The 25,391-nt window shown below is 49.6% G+C and overlaps 1 protein-coding gene across 10 annotated transcripts in view; it reads right to left on the reverse strand.

Moving 5' to 3' along the window:
* Positions 1 to 25,391, reverse strand: part of LOC119955717 — a 120,719-nt gene that overhangs the window by 47,669 nt on the left and 47,659 nt on the right. For 9 of the 10 annotated variants that reach the window (XM_038782214.1, XM_038782213.1, XM_038782212.1 and 6 more), the window contains 2 exons: positions 22,341 to 22,440; positions 3,857 to 3,982 (listed from right to left, as the gene is read on the reverse strand). In XM_038782214.1, coding sequence (XP_038638142.1) covers positions 3,857 to 3,982; positions 22,341 to 22,440 — 226 coding nt within the window. Of the gene's footprint in view, positions 1 to 3,827; positions 3,983 to 22,340; positions 22,441 to 25,391 lie in introns of all 10 variants that reach the window. The other variant, XM_038782210.1, reaches the window with a different exon arrangement.

Below are 25,391 nucleotides of genomic sequence, written 5' to 3' on the forward strand. Positions count from 1 at the left end.
GTTGAGGACTCCGGGTCTGTACTCGTTGGAGTTTAGAAGAATGAGTGGGGATCTTATTGAAATTTGCAGGATACTGTGAGGCCTGGATGGACGTGGAGAGGATGGAAAAACTAGAGGGCACAATCTCAGACTAAAGGGACGATCCTTTAAAAGAGAGATGAGGAGGAATTTCTTCAGCCAGAAGGTGGTGATCTGTGGAACACATTGCCGCAGAAGGCTGTGGAGGACAAATCACTAAGTGTCTTCAAGACAGAGATCAATAAGGGTATCAGGGGTTATGGGGAGAAGGCAGGAGAATGGGGATGAGAAAAATGTCAGCTGTGATTGAATGACGGAGCAGACTTGATGGGCCGAGTGGCCTAATTCTGCTCATATGTCTTATGGTCTTATGGATTGCTGAACATCAATACCATGTGCAAACCCTACCAGTTGGCTGTGGATCCACCACCATCTCTTACATGTTGCAGCCAGTCTATTAAACTGAACACTCCCTGGTGAACAGAAACATTCTGGAATGTTCTATGCAGCTGGAAGATGCTGTAGAAATGTGAGTTCCTTTTTTCTGACCGAGTATTAATGTAGCTCCTCCTATTTTTCTTTGCTTAGCCGATCACGCTAACATGGATGAGGCAGGATCTCTGCCCAGTTACAGTACAATAACAAAAGATCCTGCACAGTAAGCATGATCTCAAACAACGCATCAGAGTGCAGGAGGGAGATAGAGAGCATAGTGGCGTGGAGCAAAGACAACAATCTCTCCCTCAACGTCAGCAAATCTAAGGAGCTGGTCATTGACTTCAGGAAGCAAAGTATCGTCCACACCCCTGACTGCATCAATAGTGCCGAGGTGGAGATGGTTGTTGAGGTGGAGATGGTTGTTGAGGTGGAGATGGTTGACAGCTTCAAATTCTTAGGTGTGCACATCACCAAAAATCTGTCCTGATCCACCCACGTCAATGCCACGGCCAAGAAAGCACAACAGCGCCTATACTTCCTCCGGAAACTAAGGAAATTTGGCATGTTCATATTAACTCTTACCAATTTTTACAGATGCAACATAGAAAGCATCCTATCTGGCTGCATCACAGCCTGGAATGGCAACTGCTCGGCCCAAGCCCGTAAGAAACGACAGAGTCGTGAACACAGCCCAGTCCATCATGCAAACCCATCTCCCATCCATTGACTCTAACTACACCTTCCGCTGCCTTGGGAAAGCGGGCAGCATGATCAAAGACCCCTCCCACCTGGGTTATTCTGTCTTCCAACCTCTTCCATCTGGCAGGAGATACAGAAGTCTGAGAACATGCACTAACAGATTCAAAAACAGCTTCTTCCCCGCTGTTACCAGACTCCTGAATGACCCTCTTTTGGACTGAACTGACCTCTCTACACACCTTCTCTACTGAGTAGCACTGCACTCCTGTATGCTTCACCCAATGTCTATGTATTTACATTGTGTATCTACCGTATGCCCTATATTTTGTCATGTATGGAACAAACCGTCAGGACTGTACGCAGAACAATACTCTTCACTGTACCTGGTACACATGACAATAAACCCAAATTCTAAATCCTAAATGCTGGACTGAAAGCCGCTTCAAAGAAAGCTTTCAAAGTAATGGAACATGACTAAGTTCTAAAACCTACCCAAACACAGTCTGTATTGTGGATCTTGTAGTATACTGCAGTACAAAGACTAAGGGACACAGATTTAAGGTTTACTGGCAAGAGATGCAAGGAGAGTGTGAGGAACGATCTTACACAGTGAGTGGTAATGATCTGGAACTTGCTGCCAACGTGAGTGGTGGAAGTGGAGACGATCAATCATTTCAAAAGGAAATTGGTTCATACTTGAAGGAAATAAACATGCAAGTCCAGGGGAGTGGGTCTCAGGGGCAGCACGGTAGCACAGTGGTTAGTACTGTTGCTTCACAGCACCAGGGACCCGAGTTCAATTCCCGGCTTGGGCACTGTCTGTGTGGAGTCTGCATGTTCTTCCCGTGAATGCGTGGGTTTCCTCCGGGTGCTCTAGTTTCCTCCTACAAGTTCCGAAATACGTGCTTGTTAGGTGAATTGGAAATTCTGAATTCTTCTTCTGTGCACCCGAACAGGCGCCGGAGTGTGGCGACTTGGGGATTTTCACAGTAACTTCATTGCAGTGTTAATGTGAGCCTATTCGTGACAATAATAAAGATTATTATGAAATTGTTCTACAGAGTACCAGCATAGAATTGATGAGCTGAATGGCCTCCTTCTGTCCCGTAGTAACTTTGACTGCAAAATCCTAAACACGGGAATCTCAATGTTATTTTGTAAAACTTTCTCCCACTTCCTATTTCACTTCCTATTCCTTTTGATTCCGTCAATGCAATGACAGGAATGATCAAAGAAAGTCAGTTAGTGCATTCCCAACGAAGGGACTACCAACTTTAATGAAAACCAAACTTCATGGAAGACAACAGTTGAACATATCTCCAAAGATTCCTTGGAGGAAAATAAAGTTATATTTTAGCAGTTTATTTATTCAACATGATCTATTCAGGAGTAAATACCAACATACCTACAACTGAAGCCATCAACTCAGCTTAAAACGGTTCTAACTTGAATTTCGGTGAAACCAACACAGAGAGAAAATAGAATCCCTAAAGTGCAGAAGGAGGCCATTTGGCCCATTAAGTCTGCAACTACCTTCTGAAAGAACACCCTACCCAGGCCCTCGCCCTATTCCACAATCCCGTAACCCCACCTAACAGCACATCTTTGGACACTAAGGAGCAATATAGCATGGCCAATCCACCTAACCTGCACATCTTTGGACTGCAGGAGGAAACCAGAGCACATGGAGGAAACCCACGCAGACATGGAGACAACATTCAAACCCACAAGTCACTGAACGTGGCAACGCAGGTGGGGAAGGTAGTCAGGAAGGCTTATGGTATGCATTGGGCGAAGCATTGAGTGTACAAATTGGCAAGTCATGCTGCAGCTGCACAGAACCTTAGTTTGGTCACACTTGAAGTATAGTTCAATTCTGGACACACTACCAGAAGGACGTGGAGGCTTTGGAGAGGGTACAGAAGAAGAGGTATACGAGAATGTGGCCGGGTGTGGAGAGCATTAGCTATGAGGAGAGGCTGAATAAACTCGGTTTGTTCTCACTGGAACGACGGAGGTTGAGGGGCGACCTGATCGAGGTCCACAAAATTATGAGGGGCATAGACAGAGTAGATAGACAGAGGCTTTTTCCCAGGGTAGAAGAGTCAATTACTAGGGACATAGGTTTAATGAGCGAGGAGTAAAGTTTAGAGGAGATGTGCGAGGGAAGCTTTTCTTTCCAAAGGGTAGTGAGTGCCTGGAACTCGCTGCCAGAGGAGGTGGTGGAAGTAGATACAAAGTAGATACAATAGTGACGTTTAAGGGGCATCTTGACTAATACATGAATAGGATGGGAATAGAGGGATACGGGCCTCAGAGGTTTTAGGTTAGACGGGCAGCATGGTCAGCGCAGCTTGGAGGGCCGAAGGGCCTGTTCCTGTGCTGTACTTTGTTCCACACAGTCACCCAGAGCTGGAATTGAACTGGGTCCCTGGTGCTGTGAGGCAGCAGTGCTAACTATTGCCCCGGATCTGCAGTCCAACCATCAATTGCGTCGAACAACTTTCAGTCCCAGCAATCTGACTGGTTGACAATAGCAAACTTCAAACTCAATGTTTAAATAAAAGTTCATTTTTCTTACAAAACACAACAACCTGATACACAGTTTAAAGCACCAATTCTCAGACTAAAGCACTGATGCTTGGTAAGTATGCACACTTTCAATATCATACCTTGCGAGCAATACTACTCAGCATGTTACCTGTTCCTTTCCAGATTCCTTGGAGCCGCCGACCTATTGAGTAGGATGCAGAGTTCTGGAGCACCAGCCGATCGGCTAGGACAATGTCGTATGTCGGAGAGGGATGAGCGCGGCGAGCAGGACGTGCTGATGTGGACGAAAAAACAAAGGCCATTGTTAACCCTTCCCCCAGTAGTTCCTCCTGTCATAATATACACCAGTATATCATGGTGCAGACACACACTGATGGACACACACAGGGACCAATCAACATGTACAAACACCGCAGCCAATCACCAGTTAGAATACACACACTATAAAGGCAGAGGGCACCGCGGTTCCCGCTCATTCTGGGTGCTGCCTCTTGTAGCCACCTGGGGTGGCCACGTCCCGATTCCAAAATGGATACTCGCAAAGAGTGTAGGGAAAAATGGACAGCACGAGAAAAACAAGCAGGTGAAAGGCTTCCTGTGGATTGTAACCTGCAGAACCCAGACAGAACTGAAACTACAAGCCATTAGCATAGTAATGAGCTATCTCCGGGGACAAAAAGAAACATTGAAACAATCGGCACCAGGACAGACTTCCCGGTGTCAGTGGAAGCTAAACCAAAGGCAGGCCAACGGTTACCTAGAGCCCGGCCAACGATCAGGGAACGACCCCGTTATTGGAGAGAATTGATACAAACGATTGGGACATGGTCCAATTAATTGGGACCAAGTCCAGGGTCCGCCCAGAAGGGCGCGAAACCCCTGGGGGCTATAAAGCAGAGTCCTCAAGGTCAGTGCGCTCTCTTACTCCTCTTTGTCATCTTCACCTTGGCATTTGGCTCTCAGCGACGAGAGGCCGCCAAGCACCAGCCAAGTAAGTCTAAGGTCAACTGCACGCTACGAGATAGGCATTCCTAGCTACTATTCTATACCAGTTCAAAGCCAGCAGTATCTGAACCGGACAACGGCCATTGTTCCTCTGACTGAGTGGGCCACTCGAAGCTAAGTATAGGATTTGAAAATGAAATGAAATGAAAATCGCTTATTGTCACGAGTAGGCTTCAATGAAGTTACTGTGAAAAGCCCCTAGTCGCCACATTCCGGCGCCTGTTCGGGGAGGCTGTTACGGGAATCGAACCGTGCTGCTGGCCTGCCTTGGTCTGCTTTCAAAGCCAGCGATTTAGCCCAGTGTGCTAAACAGCCCCTGTTTTAGTAGTAGTTGTAGTTTAGCGAGTAGAGTTTATGCATGAGTAATAATTGACTGTGTGTGTAAATAAATGTGCATTGATTTCAAACTTACTAACTGGTGTATCGAGTCATTGATCAGTATTCGGCTTTGAACCCTGTGGTGGTATCAGAAAGATACCTGGCGACTCTTGAGCAAAGGTAATTAAGACAGAGCAAATTAAGGGAAAGCACAACGAGCAACACTCTCAGTGTAACAAGAACTCATCCAGCCCAGCACAGACTTACAACACGTGCTGAGAGAATCAACTGGTTTGGACAAGGCTTAGGTCTCTAGTTTAAGTTAGCATCATTTAGACCCACAGTCATCGTGTGTTAGTTAATTAGAAGTAGTTAATAAAATTGAGTTGAACCTTCATCAGTGTTGGAAATGTCTGTTCATCTCTCAAATCTACACTAGCCAACACTTCATGATACCAGGAGTTGAGGGATGCTCGCACTTCTGAAACCTACCTTTCAGTGATCTGCCTTCCACCAGTCTCGCTCCATCCTACAGAATGGACTCCGTTCGCCCGCCGCCGCCTCTCCGCATTGCCGGGAATCTGGGCTCGAACTGGAAACTTTTCAAACAGCGCTTCCAGCTGTACCTCGAAGCCAAGGACCTGGAAGCTGCCTCGGACGCACGAAAGGTTGCTCTCTTCCTCTTCACAGCTGGAGACCACGCTCTGCATCCTTCATCTCTCAAGTCTACACTAGCCAACACTTCACCTCCTTTGCCGTGATTCTACACAGTGAATGTCAGCAGGCCAATCGACCATGATGGGCATCGCAGACGAGCAAAGCCTTGCCCTTACCCAACATGCAAATCTCCAGCAGATGTCATCCGATAGCAAACAGGAGCAGCACAGGAACCTGTACGGGTTCAGGATCAGGACAGCGGGGATCTGGATGACCATAAGTTTACAGAGGCCGAGTACTCCCCCAGGAGCAGCATGTGAGACAAAGGCAGGGACAAGGGTTTCAGCAACTCATGGACTGAGGCAAGAGTTGACGTGGGTAAAGTTAGAGGAGGCAGCAGGTAATCTTAATGATGTGGTTGCGAAATTTGTTTTATTTGAAAAATTATTTTTATTCAAAACCTTGGGCCGAAATTCTTTAACTGCTTTAAAATGCGAAACCACCATCCAAGGTGAAGGTGAGAAAGGCTGTCTATCAGCAGTGTGAAGCGGGGCAGAGATTCCAGGTCATTTACAAACATCAAAACCCAACACTAAGGTGTGACATTATGGGCGCGTTTCTCCGTCCCGCCGCGCCTGATTTCTTGTTCAGCACGCCGGCGGGATGCTCCGTTTCACCAACTGGTCAATGGGGTTTCCCATGGAGGGGCAGCTCCATGCCGTCGGGAACCCCCCCCCCCCCCCCCCCCCGGGCTGCCAGCAAAATGGAGCATCCCGACAGCGGAGAATGCAGCCCTATGTCTATAAAGGGTTGCTGTAATATCATAATTGACCACTAGATGGAGCTGGCAACACACCTATCAAAAGGATTGACCCTCAGGCTTCTGGGAGAGTGTAGGAGAGAGTGTAGGAGAGAGTAGAGTATAGTTTTTGTGAACGCCATGAAAACCCAGCACGAGTCTTCAGGATACAAAGAAATAACATTTTTTTACAATAACATATATATACACAACAGCAGCAACTTCCCTTGCAGCTAACTCCTCTCTGTCTGCTGGTTCCAAACTGGCCAGCTTTATCTATGCAGGGAGTCTGCTAATGATTTCTCCACCCCCCTCATTGGGGAAGCTCATACTCCCACAGGATTGTGGGATTGTCATTAGTCCCCAGCCAATGGTAAGCAGGCAGGTTATAACATCCCCCCCCCCCCCCAAAGTCCAAGGTATCCACTGAAGACCCTGGCGTAGGAGGGCGTCGGACTCGTTTTGCCACAGGCATTAGCACGAGGCGCTGGATCGGGCGGCGTGTAACGAGATGGAGACCGGCGCTTCCGTGATGAACGGCGCAACGGTTGTCCATCCACGGCCCGTGGGCCAGAGGATTCCCCCTCTGAGGTGTCTTGTGTCTCCATCTCGGAGTCAGAGTCTGCTGCCTCCGTCATCTCGGCGTCTTTATCTCCACGCGGTTCTGTCACGACCTGCGCAGGCTTTGAGTGAGGCACCAGAGGAAGATTGTGAGGAATACTTTCCATTGTGTCTGGTCTCTGTGGCTGTAGAAATAAGCTACTGGGGAGGGGAATCTTTGGAAGTGATAGTCTTCTGGACAGAACATGGTCTACATGTTTGCGCTTGAGACGACCCTGGGCTTGCACCTGGTAAGAGATAGGGCCCGTTTGGCGAGAGATTACGCCAGGGACCCACTGGGCACCACCAGCAAAATTCTGAACAAACACTGGTTCACCGGGCATAAACTACCAAGATGCCAAGAAAAACCATGTCCCTGCCGTTCTTGTGTGCGGCATACTTTTGCGCCAATGTCCGGGAAAATCATGCTAAGGCGGGTGCAAAGTCTCCGGCCCATTAGGAGTTCTGCGGGAGCTACCCCAGTCACCGCATGGGGCGTGGTCCATCGACCCGGAGGACTGCTTCTTGAGGCCTCGTTTGAATGTCTGCACTGCGCACTCCGCCAACCCATTTGAAGCCAGGTGGTAAGGGGCAGTGCGGATATGGCGTATGCCGTTCATCTTCATGAACCTCGCAAACTCCTCACTTGTGAACGGAGTGCCGTTGTCCGTGACCAGCACCTCAGGGAGGCCATGCGTACTGAAAGACAAATGCATCTTCACGATTGTTGCGCAGGACGTTGTGCCTACCATCTTGTGCATCTCTAGCCATTTAGACTGGGCGTCGATTAATAGCAGGAACATGGATCCTTGAAAAGGGCCGGCAAAATCCGCAAGTAAGCGCGCCCAAGGCCGCCCTGGCCATTCCCAGTGATGTAGGGGCGCGGCCGGCGGAAGCTTCTGATGCTCCTGGCAAATGGGGCAGTTTTGGGCCACCTCAATGTCAGTGTCGAGGCCTGGCCACCAGACATAACTCCGGGCCAACATTTTCATTTTGGTCACACCTGGATGCCCATTGTGCAAGTCTCTCAGTATCAGCTCCTGTCCTTTTTCCGGGACAATCACACGCGTCCCCCACAAAAGGATGCCGTCTTCCACGCTGAATTCAGACAGCTTGGAGGAAAATGCCCGCAACTCGCCTGGGAGCTGTCTATGCTGCCCATCATACAGGACTATGTGCCGAACCTTTGACAGGACTGGCTCCGTCTGGGTCCACTCACGGATCTGTGATGCCGTGACAGGCAAGATGTCCATAAAATTTAGGGTTGCAACCACCTCACCGGTCGTGGAGGTCGACATGGGGCCAGTCGATAAAGGCAATCGGCTCAGTACGTTGGCATTCCCTATCTGGGTTCCTGGTTTGTGCTCCAGAGAATACTCATATGCAGCGAGCAACAAAGCCCAGCGCTGGATCCGTGCGGAAGCAATGGGCGGTATTGGCTTATCCTCTCTCAAAAGTCCCAGGAGAGGTTTATGATCAGTCACGATAGTGAAGTGGCGGCCATATACGTACTGGTGGAAACGTTTCACCGCAAAGGCCACTGCCAGGCCCTCCTTCTCGATCTACGCGTACTTTTTTTCCGTTGCAGTCAGTGTGCGGGAGGCGAAAGCTATCGGCCGCTCGGCCCCGTTCTCCATCTTGTGGGACAGAACAGCCCCAATACCATACGGGGATGCATCACATGTGACGAGCAAAGGCTTTCCAGGATCATAGTGGGTTCGTAACCCAGACGACGACAATTGTTGTTTTACCCGCCGGAAAGCGGTTTCCTGCGGCTGACCCCAAACCCAGGTCTGATTCTTCTTTAGCAGAAGGTGCAACGGGGCCAGCATAGTTGCCAGATTGGGGAGGAACTTTCCGTAAAAGTTTACGAGGCCAAGAAACGAACGAAGATGCGAAGCATCAGTCAGGTCAGGGGCCGGTTGAATCGCGCACACCTTCTCTGCGACGGGGTGCAAACCTTCGCGGTCCACCCGATAATCCAGGTAGACTACTTCCTTCGCCTGAAAAACGCACTTTGTGCGACGTAAACGAACTCCAGCCTCCGAAAAGCGTCTAAGGACAGCCTCCAAATTTTCCAGATGTTCCTGCTCCGACGTCCCTGTGATGAAAACATCAGCTAAGTAGACAGCGACACGCGGTAAACCTCTCAAAATGCACTCCATAACGCGTTGAAAAACAGCGCAGGCAGAGGATACTCCAAAGGGCAAACGTGTATATTCATACAGGCCCCGGTGTGTATTAATCATTACATATGGCCGGGAGGCAGGGTCCAGCTCCAACTGCAGGTAGGCATGACTCATATCTAATTTTGTGAATGAGAGTCCGCCTGCAAGCTTCGCGTTGAGATCCTCTATGCGGGGCATTGGATATCGGTCGAGTCGGGAAGCCGTATTCACTAAGTTTATAGTCGCCGCACAAGCGAACTGTGGCATCTGGCTTCATTACAGGTACAATTGGTGCTGCCCAGTCAGCAAAACGGACGGGCCTGATGATACCCAAAGTCTCCAAACGAGTGAGTTCCCCTTCCACCTTCTCAAGCAAGGGATAATGCGCGCCCGGAAATAGTGCGGCGTGGCTCCTGGTGCGACTTGGATACGGGCTACAGCCCCTTTTATTTTCCCCAAATCGGGCTGGAATACATCTGGGTATCGTCCTAGCACCTCAGTCAACCCTCCAGAAACTGTTTGGAGGATGTGCTGCCACTGCTACCGCAAATGGCGCAACCAGTCCCGACCCAACAGGCTGGGCCCATGGCGGCGCACCACGATAAGTGGGAAACGCCCCTCCTGGCGTCCATAAACAACAGGGGTCATCGTAGTTCCTGCAATGTCCAATGGTTCCCCGTGTAGGTGGCCAACCTGGCCTGTGTGTCAGTTAATGTAAGGGTCTGTATACCCTGCTTGATGCGGTCGAATGTCCTCTGGGCGATCACGGAGACCGCTGCGCCAGTGTCCAACTCCATCTCAAGCGGGTGACCATTGACCCATACTGTCACCTTAATGGGGGCCACACGGGGAGCTGCCACACAATGCAGCTGCAGGCAGTCATCCTCCGTCTCCACGTCCTCGGGAGTAGTCGCCGCAGGTTCATCCAAATGAAAGGTACGGCACCTGGGCTGGCCCCAGTTTCTGTCGGAACGACGGCGCCTCTGGCGCCCCCAGGACCGGCGTCCGCAACAGGGTCGGCGCCACATCTGACACGGACATGGCTCCTCATCCATTAGTTCTGGAGAAGGCTCCCTTCGGGGAGGAATGTCCAACGGCCACTGGCGTTGATCCGGACGTCTCCTCGCCCAAGGTACCGTAGGGGTGCAGAGGGACACTTTCGGATGGAAGAGGTTGCGCCCCAACGCATGCACCTCCATTCCCTGTAGCTCCTACACTCATCGTTCTGCACTCTCTTGGGACAATACTATTTGAATGGCCTGCTGAAAAGTCAATGTTGGCTCGGCTAACAACTTTCTCTGGGTGGCCGCATTGTTAATACCACAAACCAAACGGTCGCATAACATTTCTGATAAGGTCTCACCATTGTCACAGTACTTCGCAATCCTGCGTAGCCTGGATAGAAACTCAGCAAGAGATTCTCCTGGGGTCCTCTCAGCGGTATTAAACCGGTAACGTTGGACTATCATGGATGGGGTTGGGTTAAAATGTTGCCCCACTAACTTCACAAGTTCATCAAACGTTTTGGTGTCCAGCGTAGCTGGGTACGTAAGGCTCCTAATCACCCCAAAAGTATGCGGGCTGCAGGCAGTGAGCAATATGACCACCTGGCGCTCGTTTTCGGTGATATTGTTTGCCCGGAAATAGTAACGCATCCGTTGTGCGTACTGGTTCCAGCTTTCCAGCGCAGCATCAAAAAAATCCAAACGTCCATACAGAGGCATGATGCAATAGAAAACAACTTCCAACCTGTATCCAACAAAAATCCAGGGAGGTGGCTTCAGCAGTGTAGACAGCTATCCACTTTAACCCTCGTCGCCAGTTTTGTGAGGGCCACAAAGAATCCAGCATGAGTTTTCAGGATACAAAGAAATAACATTTATTTGCAATAACATATATATATATACAACAGCCGCAACTTCCCTTGCTGCTCACTCCTCTCTCTCTCTCTGGTTCCAAACTGGCCAGCTCTATTTATGCAGGGAGTCTGCTAATGATTTCTCCGCCCCCCTCTTTGGGGAAGCTCATACTCCCACAGGATTGTGGGACTGTCATTAGTCCCCGGCCAATGGTAAGCAGGCAGGTTATAACAATAGTTTAATACAGAGTGCATGAAACAAGTATTAGTGTAGTGTAGATTGTAGTTTAATAGATTATTGCTGTGTAGGGTCCAGTCAATTAAGATGACGGTGCTCCCGAGGTTTTTGTTTCTTTTCCAGTGCCTCCCCATATTGATTCCGAAGGCTTTTTTAAAGAGGTTTAATAAGAGCATTCTGGGGTTCGTGTGGGCGCGGAAGACCCCGAGAGTGAGGAGGGTATTCCTGGAGCGAGGAAGGGGGGTAGGCGGCTTGGCATTGCCCAACTTGTGTGGGTATTACTGGGCTGCAAACGTGGCAATGATTCGCAGGTGGGTGATGGAGGAGGAGGGTGCCGCATGGAAGAGGTTGGAGATGGCGTCCTGTGTGGGTACGAGTTTGGAGGCATTGGTGACGGCCCCGCTCCCACTCCCCCCCGGCAAGGTACTCTACGAGTCCGGTAGTGGTGGCGTCCCTCAAAATATGGGGGCAGTGGAGGCGGCATAGGGGGGAAGTGAAGGCCTCAGTGTGGGCCCCAATACGGGCAATCACCGATTTGCACCAGGGAGAGTAGATGGTGGGTTTTTGAGTTGGCATAGGGCAGGCATCAGGTGGATTGGGGACCTTTTCCTCGATGGGAAGTTTGCTACGTTAGAGGAGTTGGAGGGGAAGTGGGGCCTCCCCCCCTGGGTATATGCAGATTAGGGCGTTTGTTAAGCGGCAGGTGGCGGAGTTCCCGCTGCTGCCGCCTAGGGGGGTGCAGGATAGGGTGCTCTCAGGGACGTGGGTCGGTGAGGGTAGGATCTCGGCAAATTATCAGATGATGCAGGAAGAGGAGGAGGCCTCGGTGGAAGAGTTGAAAGCGAAGTGGGAGGAGGAGCTAGGGGAAGAGATCAACTATGGGACGTGGGCGGACGCCCTGGGGAGGGTGAACTCGTCCTCTTCTTGCGCACGGCTCAGCTTAATTCAGCTGAAAGTGCTGCATAGGCTCACATGACTGGGGCCAGGATGAGCCGGTTCTTTGGGGGGGACAGGACAGGTGTGGGAGGTGCTCAGGGGGGCCCGGCGAACCACACCCACATGTTCTGGGCATGTCCAGAGTTGGAGGGGTTTTGGAAGGGGGTGGTGGGGACCTTGTCCAAGGTGATCAGATCCAGGGTGGAGCCGGGCTGGGGGCTCGCGATCTTTGGGGTACCATCGGAGCCGGGAGTGCAGGAGGCGAGAGAGGCCGGTACCCTGGACTTTGCATCTCTAGTAGCCCGGCGTAGGATTCTCTTGCAGTGGAGGGACGCGAAGCCCCTGAGCCCAGAGGCCTGGATCAATGACATGGCCGGGTTAAGTTTGCCCTGAGGGGGTCGGTACAAGGGTTCTTCCGGTGGTGGCAGCCCTTTCTCAATTTTCTGGCGGTGGGTTAGAGGGTCAATCTCAGCAGCAACCCGGGGGGGGGTTTGGGGTTTGTTAAGCGGGTTTGTCTTTGCGGCGGTGTGTTTGCTATTTTTTTTTCTTTTTTGTATTGTTATTAAGTTATTCATTTATTGCTCTGTACTGGGGGGTTTTCTCTTTCTGTTTATTTCTACACCTTGTTTACTTTATTGTTGGGAGAAAATTTGTTGTTGAAAAATTTGAATAAAAATTATTTTAAAATAGATTATTGCTTGCTACAGGAGTAAGTGGTCGAGTTGTATATTAAGTTATGTATGTGAACTTAGCTTGTGTGGTCTTTGTGAACACTATGCCATCCATCCTTAGTATAAGAAACACAAAGAACACCACATGAGGAAGATATCAAAAATGCAAAGTGCTGGACTTTAATGTAGTGGAATCTTATGAAGACAATGGAGAGCCAGTCAGGGTTTACAAACAACAGACTCAAAGGAAGTCCCCGTGGGGAAATCAGAGAACTCAATCTCCTGTTGATTTCCACGAACTTAAAATGTGTCAAGGATTTCTGAGGGGAGATGCCAAAATGTGGCTTTGTTCTGTGACAATGACTACAGCAGACCTGGTAATCCAGTTCCTTTGGAATCTGCACCTCCTGAAGGGCTTTAAGAACTGGGATGGACCAAGCTATGACAGACACCGTCGTGGGGAATAAACAAAGACCTCAGTTCAAGACATCAGCGTACCCAAAATCCACCGACAAACCGAGATCTTATATTGATTGCAACATCTTCTACACCTATCTGCTCCACGGAACCTGATAACTTACATTAGCTGCAACATTTAATGATCTACACTTCAAAAAGCCATTGAAGGGCTTCCAACTGTAGATTCTTGTAACTCAGAAGGTCTTGTGGTACAGTGGGTAGTATCCCTACCTCTGGACCAGAAGTTGCGGGTTCAAGTCCAATGCCAGGCCTTGTTGGCCACAGGAGTGTTTATTATGGTTCAATAGGCCAGGGAAATATTACCCGAAGGAAAAGACTGTGGGCGCGATTCTCCGCAAATGCGGAGAGTCGTAAAGGCTGCCGTGAAACCGGCCGTGTTTCACGGCAGCCTCCGCGCCCCCTCCCGGGACCCGATTCCCCCCCCCCCCCGGTCGGGGCTAGCATCGTGCCCCCGGGAAGAATGGCAGCGCGGGCTTAGCGAACGTTCGCTAAGCCTGGCCGCCAAGACTCACGGCGGCTGATGCGCACGATGACGTCAGCCGCGCATGCGCGGATGACGTCATCGCGCCTATGAGTCAAACCCGCGCATGCGCGGTCCGTCATGCCCCTCAGCCGTCCCGTGGACTGATCCTGCGGGGCGGCGGAGGGACAAAGAGTGCGCGGGAATCGGACCCGCTGCCCACCGATCGCGGGCCCATGCCACCCTTGGCGCGGCCGTGGTGCGGCCGTGCCAATCGGTGGCGTGGTTGTGCAGAACGGCACTTTGCGGCCATTTTCATGAACGGTGAGAGCAGGTGTGTTTAAATTCGTGAAAACGGCCGTAAAGGCCTGGGAAATCGGCCCAGCGGATAGGGGAGAATCGCTGCTCGCCGTAAAAAAACGGCGAGCAGCGATTCGTGTCGGGGGGGGCGGGCGTGGGGGGGAGAATAGCGGGAGGTCAGGAAAAATGTCGGGAAGGCCCTCCCGCTATTCTCCGACCCGTCGTGGGGGCGGAGAATCGCGCCCTGTGTGTGTGTGTGTATGTGTGAAGATATGCTCAAACAAAATCCTCTGCGGGATTCTCCGTCGGCGGGATTCTCCATCAGTGGGATCCTCCGCTTCGCTGGCAGCGCGTGCACGCCCGTGGTTTCCCGACAGCATGAGATGGCCGCAATGGGAAACCCCATTGGTCGGCAACTTGAATTGTGGATCCTGCTGCTGGCAGGGGCGTGCCAGAAAACGGGGCTGGCGGGATGGAGAATCCCGCCCCCTAGCTGTTATTCTTTACTTTCACTTAACGTTCCTTACTTTTGATGTGTGCGTGAGTGTGAGTGAGTGAGTGTGTGAGTGTGTGTGAGTGTGTGCGTGTGAGTGAGTTTGAGTGAAAGTGTGTGTGTGCGTGAGTGAGTGAGTGTGAGTGAGTGTGTGTGTGTGAATGAGTGTGTGTGTGAGAGTGAGTTTGAGTGAGAGTGTGTGTGAGTGTGTGTCTGAGTGTGAGTGAGTGTGTGTGTGTGTGTCTGAGTGTGAGTGAGTGTGTGTGTGTGAGTGTGTGTGTGAGTGTGTGAGTGAGAGTATGAATGAGTGTGAGTTAGAGTGAATGTGTGTGTGAGTGAGTGTGTGTGACTGAGTGTGTGTGACTGAGTGTGAATGAGTGTGAATGTGAGTGTGTGTGAGTGTGAGACGTCTGTTTTTAATTATTTTTTCTTGGGTTTGATGGCTAGTAACATATTTGGCTCAAGAAAAACTCATTTGTTTGGCTCCTAATTATTCATTACATTTGATTTTGGAAAGGAAAGGTGAAACATTTATTGTTGTTGTCACCAACCTAGGAGGCTGAATAGAAGGTTCACTATCCCTCATCAGGTTGTAACAAAAAGGGTTTGGGGTCAAATAAGACACTGAGACTGTGAACCTGAGATAATGGCCAAGGAGAGGGGAGGAGCTGGAGGCAAGATGTGGGGATTGTAGCCACAGATGGTGTTAAGCAGACAGATGCAGCAATTTATGAGACATTGGCTGTCAACGACAGGGGATATTGACAGTATGTTGGGAGCACTCTGCATCATTCACAATCTAATTCTATTGACCCCCTAATCTTTTGACTGTCTGCCCCTCTACCACGGCTACATTCATAGAATTGTAGAATCCCTGCAACGCAGAAGGAGGCCATTTGGCCCATCGAGTCTGCACCAACCCTTCAAATGAGCACTCTGCCCATTTACAAGTGTCCACCTTGCCCTATCCCCGTCATCCCATAACCTAACTTGCACATCCCTGGGCATTAAAGGGCAATTTAGCCTGGCCAATCCACCGAACCCGCACATCTTTGGACTGTGGGAGGAAACCAGAGCACCCGGAGGAAGCCCACGCACACACGGGGAGAATGTACAAACTCCACAGACATGGGGAGAACGTACAAACTCCACAGACATGGGGAGAACATACAAACTCCACACAGGCAGTGACCCAAGGCCGGAGTTGAACCCAGGTCCCTGGCGCTGTGAGGCAACAGTGCAAACCACTGGTGGCTGGATGTTCCTGGAGAGGGAGTAGGCCAGTTTCATTAACGCTGGATTTGATTGAGTAACTGGAATAGCAACATAGCCCCTAGAAAGCTCCTTTTGTGGGAACTGTCTCGAGAAAGAAGTCCAGATTTAACCCAGTTGGTTCTGATAAAGCTGTTAACATTATTAGCATCAAGCCAGAATCAGGACATGACCTTGATGTGTTGGGTACTCTAGATCTGTGGAGACTGCGTTTACCTTAGCAGTAACACATACAGGCTACCAACACTTGAAATAGTACAATGCTATTTTATTAAGCTAGGAACTGTTGAACATACTTTCACTGTGGGTCGACACTATGTTAGATTAAACTGAAGACCTATCCTGACCAGTCTATACTCTCAGCACATGGTGAAGATCTGTGCTACAAGCTGTGAGCTCTGTCCTTCTGACAGGCTGCATCCCGAATGAGCGGGAAAACTAGTGCCCTCTGGCTTTATAGTGAGTGTGCCCTAACTGGTGATTGGCTGCTGTGTTGTGTGTGTTGATTGGTCTTTCAGTGTGTCAGTCAGTGTGTGTCTCTGCACCATTATATACTGATGTGTATATTATGACAGACCTGTCTCCCCATGTATATCCAAGAACTTGCTCTCTCCTATTTCCTCCTCGGACAGGGGGTTGCCTGTAGCACCGGGTGTGGCAGCCGGGCCCAACTCCGCCCCATTTGTATCACAAAGTAATGAAAACTCGCCCCTCCCAGCTGAAGCGGCAGTTCCCCCAACCTCCTCTCCGAGTGGAATACCTGCCCCACCCACCCCCTTCCTCAACTTCGTCAGGTCCCCACCTTCAAATGCGTCCAAAGAAATACCGTTTTAGCCTTCAAACTCCTTAAATGTGCGAGAAAGCAAGACCTCTCAATCGGCCTTTACATCTCCCAAACATCCAGCGTAACCAACCAGCTCGGGTGGGGATCCCGGAACCCCACACCAGCCTCCCCGATCAGCCATAATCCTCTTTAACCAGCTCCCCCAGGTCCACTCACCCTCTGGGCCTCCCCAATGTATCCGCCACCATCTTCCCTTAACCAACTGCGGCCCACCAACTCCACCCAGGTCAGCATCCCCTCTCCCCCCCTCATAAACAAAGAAAATAAAACCAACCCATCCCCTCCCCCCTCCATGGATCGTTCCCCCTACTGCATTCTCGTTAACTAGACTATCTTCTAGCATAGTGCCCACCCCACTCTAGGCAATCGCCAACATCTACAACCCCTCCCCCCCACCTCCCCTCCTCCCCCCCCCCCCCCCCCCCCCCCCTCCCTACTGCTCACCCCTCAGCCGCAATTCCCCAAGAACATTTGAAGACATCCACACACAGTAAATACAACAATCTGCTTGGCATACACACCCGCGTTCCCCATACTGGCATCTCCAAAGTCTCCTCACAAGCCGCCCAGTCCATGGTCTCTGATAGATTTACTCATGTCCTCCGGCATACCAAAATAAAATTCCTGATTCTGGTGCGTGACCCACAGATGAGCAGGATACAAGACCCCGAACTTCACTCCTTTCTTGCAGAAGGCCGCCTTCACCCTGTTGAACTCGGCCCACTGCTTGGCCAACTCCGCACCCAAGTCCTGTAGATACACACCACGCTTCCTTCCCAGGTACAGTCTCCCATCTCCTTCCCCCACCACAGAATGCTTTTTGTCCAGAAAACGATGCTTCCGCACCACCATCGTCCTCAGCTGCCGTCCCCCCCCCCCCCCCCCCCCCCCCGTCTTCGGCCTCCTCCTCGGTGCCCTGTGCGTTCGATCCACCTCTGGACAACGGTCAAAAACCCCCTCCCCCACCAATTTCTCAAACATATTCGCCACATACTTCGTCGCCTGCGTTCTCTTAATCCCTTCAGGCAGCCCCACAATCCGGAGATTCTCCCCTCCTGGAGCGATTCTCCAAGTTGTCCACTTACTCCTTCAGCCACTTCTGGCCCTCCACCATGAACACCATTCGAGGTGTTCTCTAGTTTTCTTTGTCTGGGTGTCTTGAATGTGTAGTGTTTAACAAAGAACATCAAAGCGATGTTAATTAACAAAGCTGATTTAATTAACACTACTTTAAACTAGATTCAAACGTAATCCTAAGTACTAAGGTTGCTAAATTAAACTATGCTCTAACTCTAACTGCAGAACTCTCAAATACACAACTGCTCTCTCTCACGTCTAAACAAATCAAGGGTTGTCACATGATATATATGTGACTGCTCTTGATTACCATCTGGTGGCGGGATGTATTTACATGAAATTGTTAACCCTTTATCCCCCATATTGTTACATCCCCCTTCCTTTGAAGATGTTTAGAGACTGGTACAAACATATATACATGGTAAGCGCATTGTATGTTCCATACATGTGAATGGTTACTGTCATTTGTTAACAATTTGTTTTTTTACAGTTCACAAGTTGAATTTGTCCGACTTCTTTTTGATACGGGTGGTCTTCTCAATCGTGGTTGTTCGGCAGATGTCTGTCTTTTGTGGTGGACAACATCTTGCCATTGTGCTGTAGAAGTTGACTTGAGTAGCTCTGTGTCAAGCTCGATGTGTGGAAATACAGGTTGAGCTGTCTTCACTTTGAGAAGCGTTCTATGATTCCTTCGTTGGATAGAACCTTTGTTTGTGAGAACGACGTAGGGGTGTGGAGCTGCTTGGTGAATCACAAATGCCATGCAGGACCATCCTCCAGTTGGAATCTGTACCCGCACATTATCTCCTGGCTCTAGCGTTGCTAGATCCTTAGCTGTCTTGTTGTAGTAATGCTGTTGAGTTTGCCTGTGCTGCTTCATTTTCTGAACTGTATGATCATTATCAGAGTCTGCTATTGGAAAGTATGCTAAAGTTGTACGTAGCTGTTGATTCTTCAGCAGTTGGGCTGGTGACAAACCCGTAGCTAGTGGTGCAGCGCTGCAGCTGAGTAGAGCTAAGAATGGATCGCTTCTTCAATCCAACGCTTCCTTTAGGAGTTGCTTTGCTATGTGAACACCTTTTTCAGCTTTCCCATTCGATTATGGATGTAATTGTCTTCACCTGATATGCTGAAAATCAACCTTTGTGAGAATTCTGTCCAATTGCAGCTGTCAAAACATGGACCGTCGTCTGTCATGACAGTAAATGGGTTTCACCTCTTTGGTTGCTTTTATGATCACTTTCGAATTAGAATTGGGCAATTTGATCACCTCAGGGTAGTTCGAGAAGTAATCTATGATTAGTAAATAATTATTACCATGGAAGTAGAATAGATCGATGCTAACCTTTGACTATGGAGTCTTGACTAGTTGATACATCGTCAATGTTTCTTTTTGTTGCTGTGACTGGTTTCGTTGACATGTTTTGCATTCTGCTTCGACTGGGCAGTTTATTTCAACGCTACTGGCTTCCGCAAAGTCGTTGCAATCGGAGCCTGGTAAAGTTTCTTTCTTCGATCTTCCCAAGTTTTTTTCGCATGGAGATTTTTGCTTTCTCACTAAGCCTTACTAGTATACCTCAGGAACTACTCTTGGTACCATGTGGTGGTCTCTGTTTTCTTTGTCTGGGTGTCTTGAATGTGTAGTGTTTAACAATGAACATCAAGCGATATTCATAAACAAAGCTGATTTATTAACACTACTTTCAACTAGATTTGAATGTATTCCTAAGTACTAAGGTTGCTAAATTAAACTGTGCTATCACTCTAATTACAGAACTCTCAAAGACACAACTGCTCTCTCTCTCGTGCTTAAACACCTTCTCCTCGAATCAAGGGTTGTCACATGATATATGTGACTGCTCTTGACCACTATCTGGTGGTGAGATGTATTTACATGAAATTGTTAACCCTTTATCTCCCATACAATATCCATATTGTTACACCATCTCTGCCTCCAACAATGCCAACCAGTTCTCATGATCCACCACCAAAGCTTCCACCTTCTGGAGCGTTAAACTCTGCACCGCCAGCCTTTACTCCACTCTCTCAATAGCCGTCATGATCAGCTCCGCCACTTTAGCCAGGTCATCCGATACCTCTTGCCTCTGCTGTTGGAACTTGGCGTTCAAAGAATCCACCAATTACTCGGTAGATCACAGAGCAATCAACGATGCCCCAGAGCTCTCTGCCATACTTCCATTTGTCGCACCTTGAAAGCCCTCCCGGCCAGACGGCTGCCCCTTGCTCGTTACACTCCTCACTCAATACGCCATAAAGCCATAAACAGGCCTTACCGGAGGAGAATTCCTATCTCTCGCTCTTCGTGCACTTTGCACCTGCAAATGCCCCCTATATTGGGTGAAAAGGACCAAACAATTCCACCTCCAGCAGGAGCCACCAAACGTGCGGCCACTCACTTCATAGCTGCCACCTGAACCCAGTTTTAACCAGGGACATGGCTCCTAGCTCAGCCAAGTTTAGTTCAATAAGAAACAATATAAAACATAAATTAAAATAATTGATAATGTGGAAAGAGAGATTAGGGAAGAGAGTCGAGAGGAAAAAAAGTGATAGCAGGTGAAACTACAGCTTTAAAAATGGTGAATTTCGGTATGATTATTAGCTATGTCAGGGAATTGCCAGGAGCAGCTGGGCTGATTTCTACCATCCTGTTAGCTGCATGATACAATGATAATGAAGTTGTTGACTAATCATAGTAATCAACCTCTGTCAATGAGACACCAACAGGCATAAAATGAGGCAAACCCCACTGGTGGGTTGGGAAGTTACGCAATGGAATTCCTCCCAAGCACATTACACCTTCCACATGGATGTCTCCAATCACTTATATACTGTATCATACAAAATCGTAAATAATATCACTGTGAACATGTGTATAAGATCATAACATACAGGAGCAAAATTAGACCATTCGGCCCATCGAGTCTGCTCCGCCATTCGATCATGGCTAATATGTTTCTCATCCCCGTTCTCCTGCCTTCTCCCTGGATCCCCTTATTAATCAAGAAATTCCCTTATTAATCAAGAACCTATCTATCTGTGTCTTAAAGATACTCTGTGACTTGGCCTCCACAGCTCCTGCGGCAAAGAGTTCCACAGATTCACCAAACCCATGCCCTGTGCCGTCCAGTGTTATTTACATGATATCGAGATGGAAGAAATGTTGGCCAGTGATATCAACACGTGGCTACATAGTGCATTCGACTGGCATCTCCTGTCCACAAAATTAGCGGAGGAGTTGACATAATTAAAACAAATTGGTTAGAATCTGTACTAAAATAGTGAGAAGAGGACGATTATATAAATGCATTAAACAGTCACATGCTGATATCATCTGCAGCCATTTGTTTGTTTGTTATTTTAAAAATAATTTTTATTGAAATTTTTACAAAATATAAACAACTCAGCTCTATTAACAAACCAAGAACCCCAAGAACAATTCCCACCCAACTTCAAAAGCAACTACAAACAAAAGAAGAAAAAAAAACACAAAGGAACACCCAACAACAAAAGGGAAAGAGATAACACCCGCCACATCCCACAAACCCATGTACACAGTTCTCCCTCTCCCCGATCCAAACCACCCCCCCCCCTCCCTCCCTCCTCCCTCCCCCCGGGTTGCTGCTGCTGCCGGCCTATTTCCCTACCGTTCCGCCAGGAAGTCCAGGAAAGGCTGCCACCACCTAAAGATCCCTTGTACTGATCCCCTCAGGGCAAATTTCACCTTCTCCAATTTAATGAACCCTGCCATATCATTGATCCAGGCCTCCACGCTTGGGGGCCTCGCATCCTTCCATTGGAGCAAGATCCTCCGCCGGGCTACTAGGGACGCAAAGGCCAGAACACCGGCCTCTTTCGCCTCCTGCACTCCCGGCTCCACTGCAACCCCAAAAATTGCAAGTCCCCAGCCTGGCTTGACCCTGGATCCCACCACCCTCGACACCGTCCTTTCTACCCCCTTCCAAAACTCCCCCAGCGCTGGGCAAGCCCAAAACATATGGGCGTGGTTCGCTGGGCTCCCCGAGCACCTAGCACACCTGTCCTCGCCCCTGAAAAACCTACTCATCCTCGTCCCAGTCATGTGGGCCCTATGCAGCACCTTGAACTGTATGAGGCTAAGCCTCGCACAGGAAGAGGAGGAATTCACTCCCTCCAGGGCATCCGCCCACGTCCCCTCCTCAATCTCCTCACCCAGCTCCTCTTCCCACTTACCCTTCAGTTCCTCCACCGAGGCCTCGTCTCCCTCCTGCATTACCCGGTATATGTCTGAAATCCTCCCGCCTCCAACCCACACCCCCGAGAGCAACCGATCCCGCACCCCTCGTGGGGGCAGCGAGAGGAACCCCTCCACCTGCTGCCTGGCAAACGCCCTCACCTGCATGTAATCTGCAGCCATTTGAACAGAGTTGAATTGTCCTTGCTGATTCGCCCTTACCGTGAATTCGTTGGCCGATAGTATAGCTTGGATATGACAGCCTGGTGCTCTGTTTAGGTCCAAGCGTTGACTCCAGGGGGTAATAAAATTCAGGCGCCCACTGACAAAAAGAGAAAACATACCCAAGACAAGCTCAGTTGTTACATCTTTGGAAATGCAGTATTCCACAGTATCCCCAAAACCATTTCTCAAATTTCCCAGCAAGCCATATCTCTCCCTGTCTGTACCAGAAGGGTTAGATACAGAAAGTCTTCTATACACTGTCCCCAGCAAACACTTCCAGGACAGGTACAGCACGGGGTTTAATACAGAGTAAAACCCCTTCTACACTGTCCCCACAAACACCCCCAGGACAGGTACAGCACGGGGTTTAATACAGAGTAAAACCCCTTCTACACTGCCCCCACAAACACCCCCAGGACAGGTACAGCACGGGGTTTAATACAGAGTAAAACCCCTTCTACACTGTCCCCACAAACACCCCCAGGGCAGGTACAGCACAGGGTTAGATACAGAGTAAAGCTCCCTCTACACCAGGGGTGGGCAAACTTTTCCGTGCAAGGGCCGCATTCAGAAATTCACAATTCACAAAGGGCCGCATAGTATATTAAGTAAAATAATTACTTCACCCGGTTATGATTCTGGGCGCCTCATATAGAACATAGAACAGTACAGCACAGAACAGGCCCTTCGGCCCTCGACGTTGTGCCAAGCAATGATCACCCTACTCAAGTCAACGTATCCACCCTATGCCAGTAAGTAATCCAACAGCCCCCCCACCCATTAACCTTTAAAAAAAAAATTTTTTTTTTTTTAATTTTTTTTTAGAAAAAGTTTTTTTTTTTTTTTTTTAATGACTTGGTGGGCCGCAGAAATACCTTTGGCGGGCCGCATGCGGCCCGCGGGCCGTAGTTTGCCCACCCCTGCTCTACACTGTCCCCACAAACAATCCCAGGGCAGGTACAGCACAGGGTTAGATACAGAGTAAAGCTCCCTCTACACTGTCCCCATCAAATAGTCCCATGACAGGTACAGCACAGGGTTAGATACAGAGTAAAGCTCCCTCTACACTGTCCCCACAAACAATCCCAGGGCAGGTATAGCACAGGGTTAGATACAGAGTAAAGCTCCCTCTACACTGTTCCCATCAAATAGTCCCAGGACATGTGCTGCACAGCGTTAGATACAGAGTAAAGCTCCCTCTACACTAGTGTTTTTCAAACCTTTTTTTCCGAGAGCCACTTTCAGAAACTGGCGGACCTTTGGGACCCATGCCGGCCAACCTTCGCGAGACACCATTAGTGCTTACCTTTAATGCGGCAGGTGGGCCTGCTTGGTCCTCACGATCACTCTTACTTTGTCATTCAATATTACATTGGAGATATGTGGAGAACATACCCGTGTCTACATCAATGGGAACGAAGTAGAAAGGGTCGAGAGCTTCAAGGTTTTAGGTGTACAGATCACCAACAGCCTGTCTTGGCCCTCCCATGCCGATACTATAGTTAAGAAAGCCCACCAACAACTCTACTTTCTCAGAAGACTGAGGAAATTTGGCATGCCAGCTACGACCCTCACCAACTTCTATAGATGCACCATAGAAAGCATTCTTTCTGGTTGTATCACAGTTTGGTATGGAGCCTGCAGGAAACTACAAAAGGTCGTGAATGTAGCCCAGTACATCACGCAAACCAGCCTCTCATCCATTGACTCTATCTATAATTCCCGCTGCCTCAGAAAGGCAGCCAGCATAATTAAGGACCTCACGCACCCCGGACATACTCTCATCCACTTCCTTCAGTCAGGTAAAAGATACCAAAGTTTGAGGTCACGTACCAACCGACTCAAGAACAGCTTCTTCCCTACTGCCATCAGACTTTTGAATGGCAGCATGGTAGCATAGTGGTTAGCACAAATGCTTCACAGCTCCAGGGTCCCAGGTTCGATTACCGGTTTGGGTCACTGTCTGTGTGGAGTCTGCACGTTCTCCCTGTGTGTGCGTGGGTTTCCTCCGGGTGCTCCGGTTTCCTCCCACAGTCCAAAGATGTGCAGGTTAGGTGGATTGGCCATGCTAAATTGCCTTAGTGTCCAAATTGTCCTTAGTGTTAGGTGGGGTTACTGGGTTATGGGGATAGGGTGGAGGTGTTGACATTGGGTAGGGTGCTCTTTCCAAGGGTCGGTGCAGACCCGATGGGCCGAATGGCCTCCTTCTGCACTGTAAATTCTATCTATGACCTACCTCGTATTCAGTTGATCTTTTCGCTACACCTTGCTATAACTGTAACATTATATTCTGCAGTCTCTCCTTCCTTCCCTATGTACGGTATGCATTGTTTGTACAGCATGCAAGAAATACTTCTCACTGTATACTAATACATGTGACAATAATAAATCAAATCAAATCAAATTTCTACTAAGGATGTCAGCGGACGATTTAAGTTCTTGCTAAGTGCTTTGAAAAAAATCAAGAGGGTTCTCTTCGTACTTGCCATGCTTACTCTTCAAATTCCTTTGATGATTTGAGGATTTTAAACTTCTCTGGCGGGATTCCCTGACCCCGTGCCGGGTCGGAGAATCGCCGGGGCACCATGCGAATCGTGCCACTCTGCCCCAACGCCGGGACGCAATCCGCAGAGTGGAGAATTGGCGCCATTGGGGCCAGCGTGGTCGGCTCAGCGCCGGTCAGGGGTCGCATAACGCCCGCCCCCCCCCCCCCCTCCCCCCGCGATTCACCAGCCTGGATGGGCCGAGCGGCCGTGACAAAAAACCCGAGTCCCTCCGGCGGCGTTCTAACATGCTCTGAACCAGCGGGATCTCGGCATTGAAGGGTCCGGGGGTGGCCTGTGGGGAGGTGGGGGGGGGGGGGGCGGTCCAACCCCGGGGGGGCCTCCATTGTGGCCTAGCCCACGATTGGGGCCCACCAATTGACGGGCCGACCTCTCGGGCTGGGGGCCTCCTTTGTTCCGTGCCAGCCCCTTTAGCCCTACGCCATTTGGCATTGGGGCCGGTGCAGAGAAGGGAGCCACTGCGCATGCATACGTTGCTGCCGGT

The sequence above is a fragment of the Scyliorhinus canicula genome, chromosome 21 (genome assembly GCF_902713615.1).
Source record: "Scyliorhinus canicula chromosome 21, sScyCan1.1, whole genome shotgun sequence".
Classification (NCBI taxonomy): Eukaryota; Metazoa; Chordata; class Chondrichthyes; order Carcharhiniformes; family Scyliorhinidae; genus Scyliorhinus; species Scyliorhinus canicula.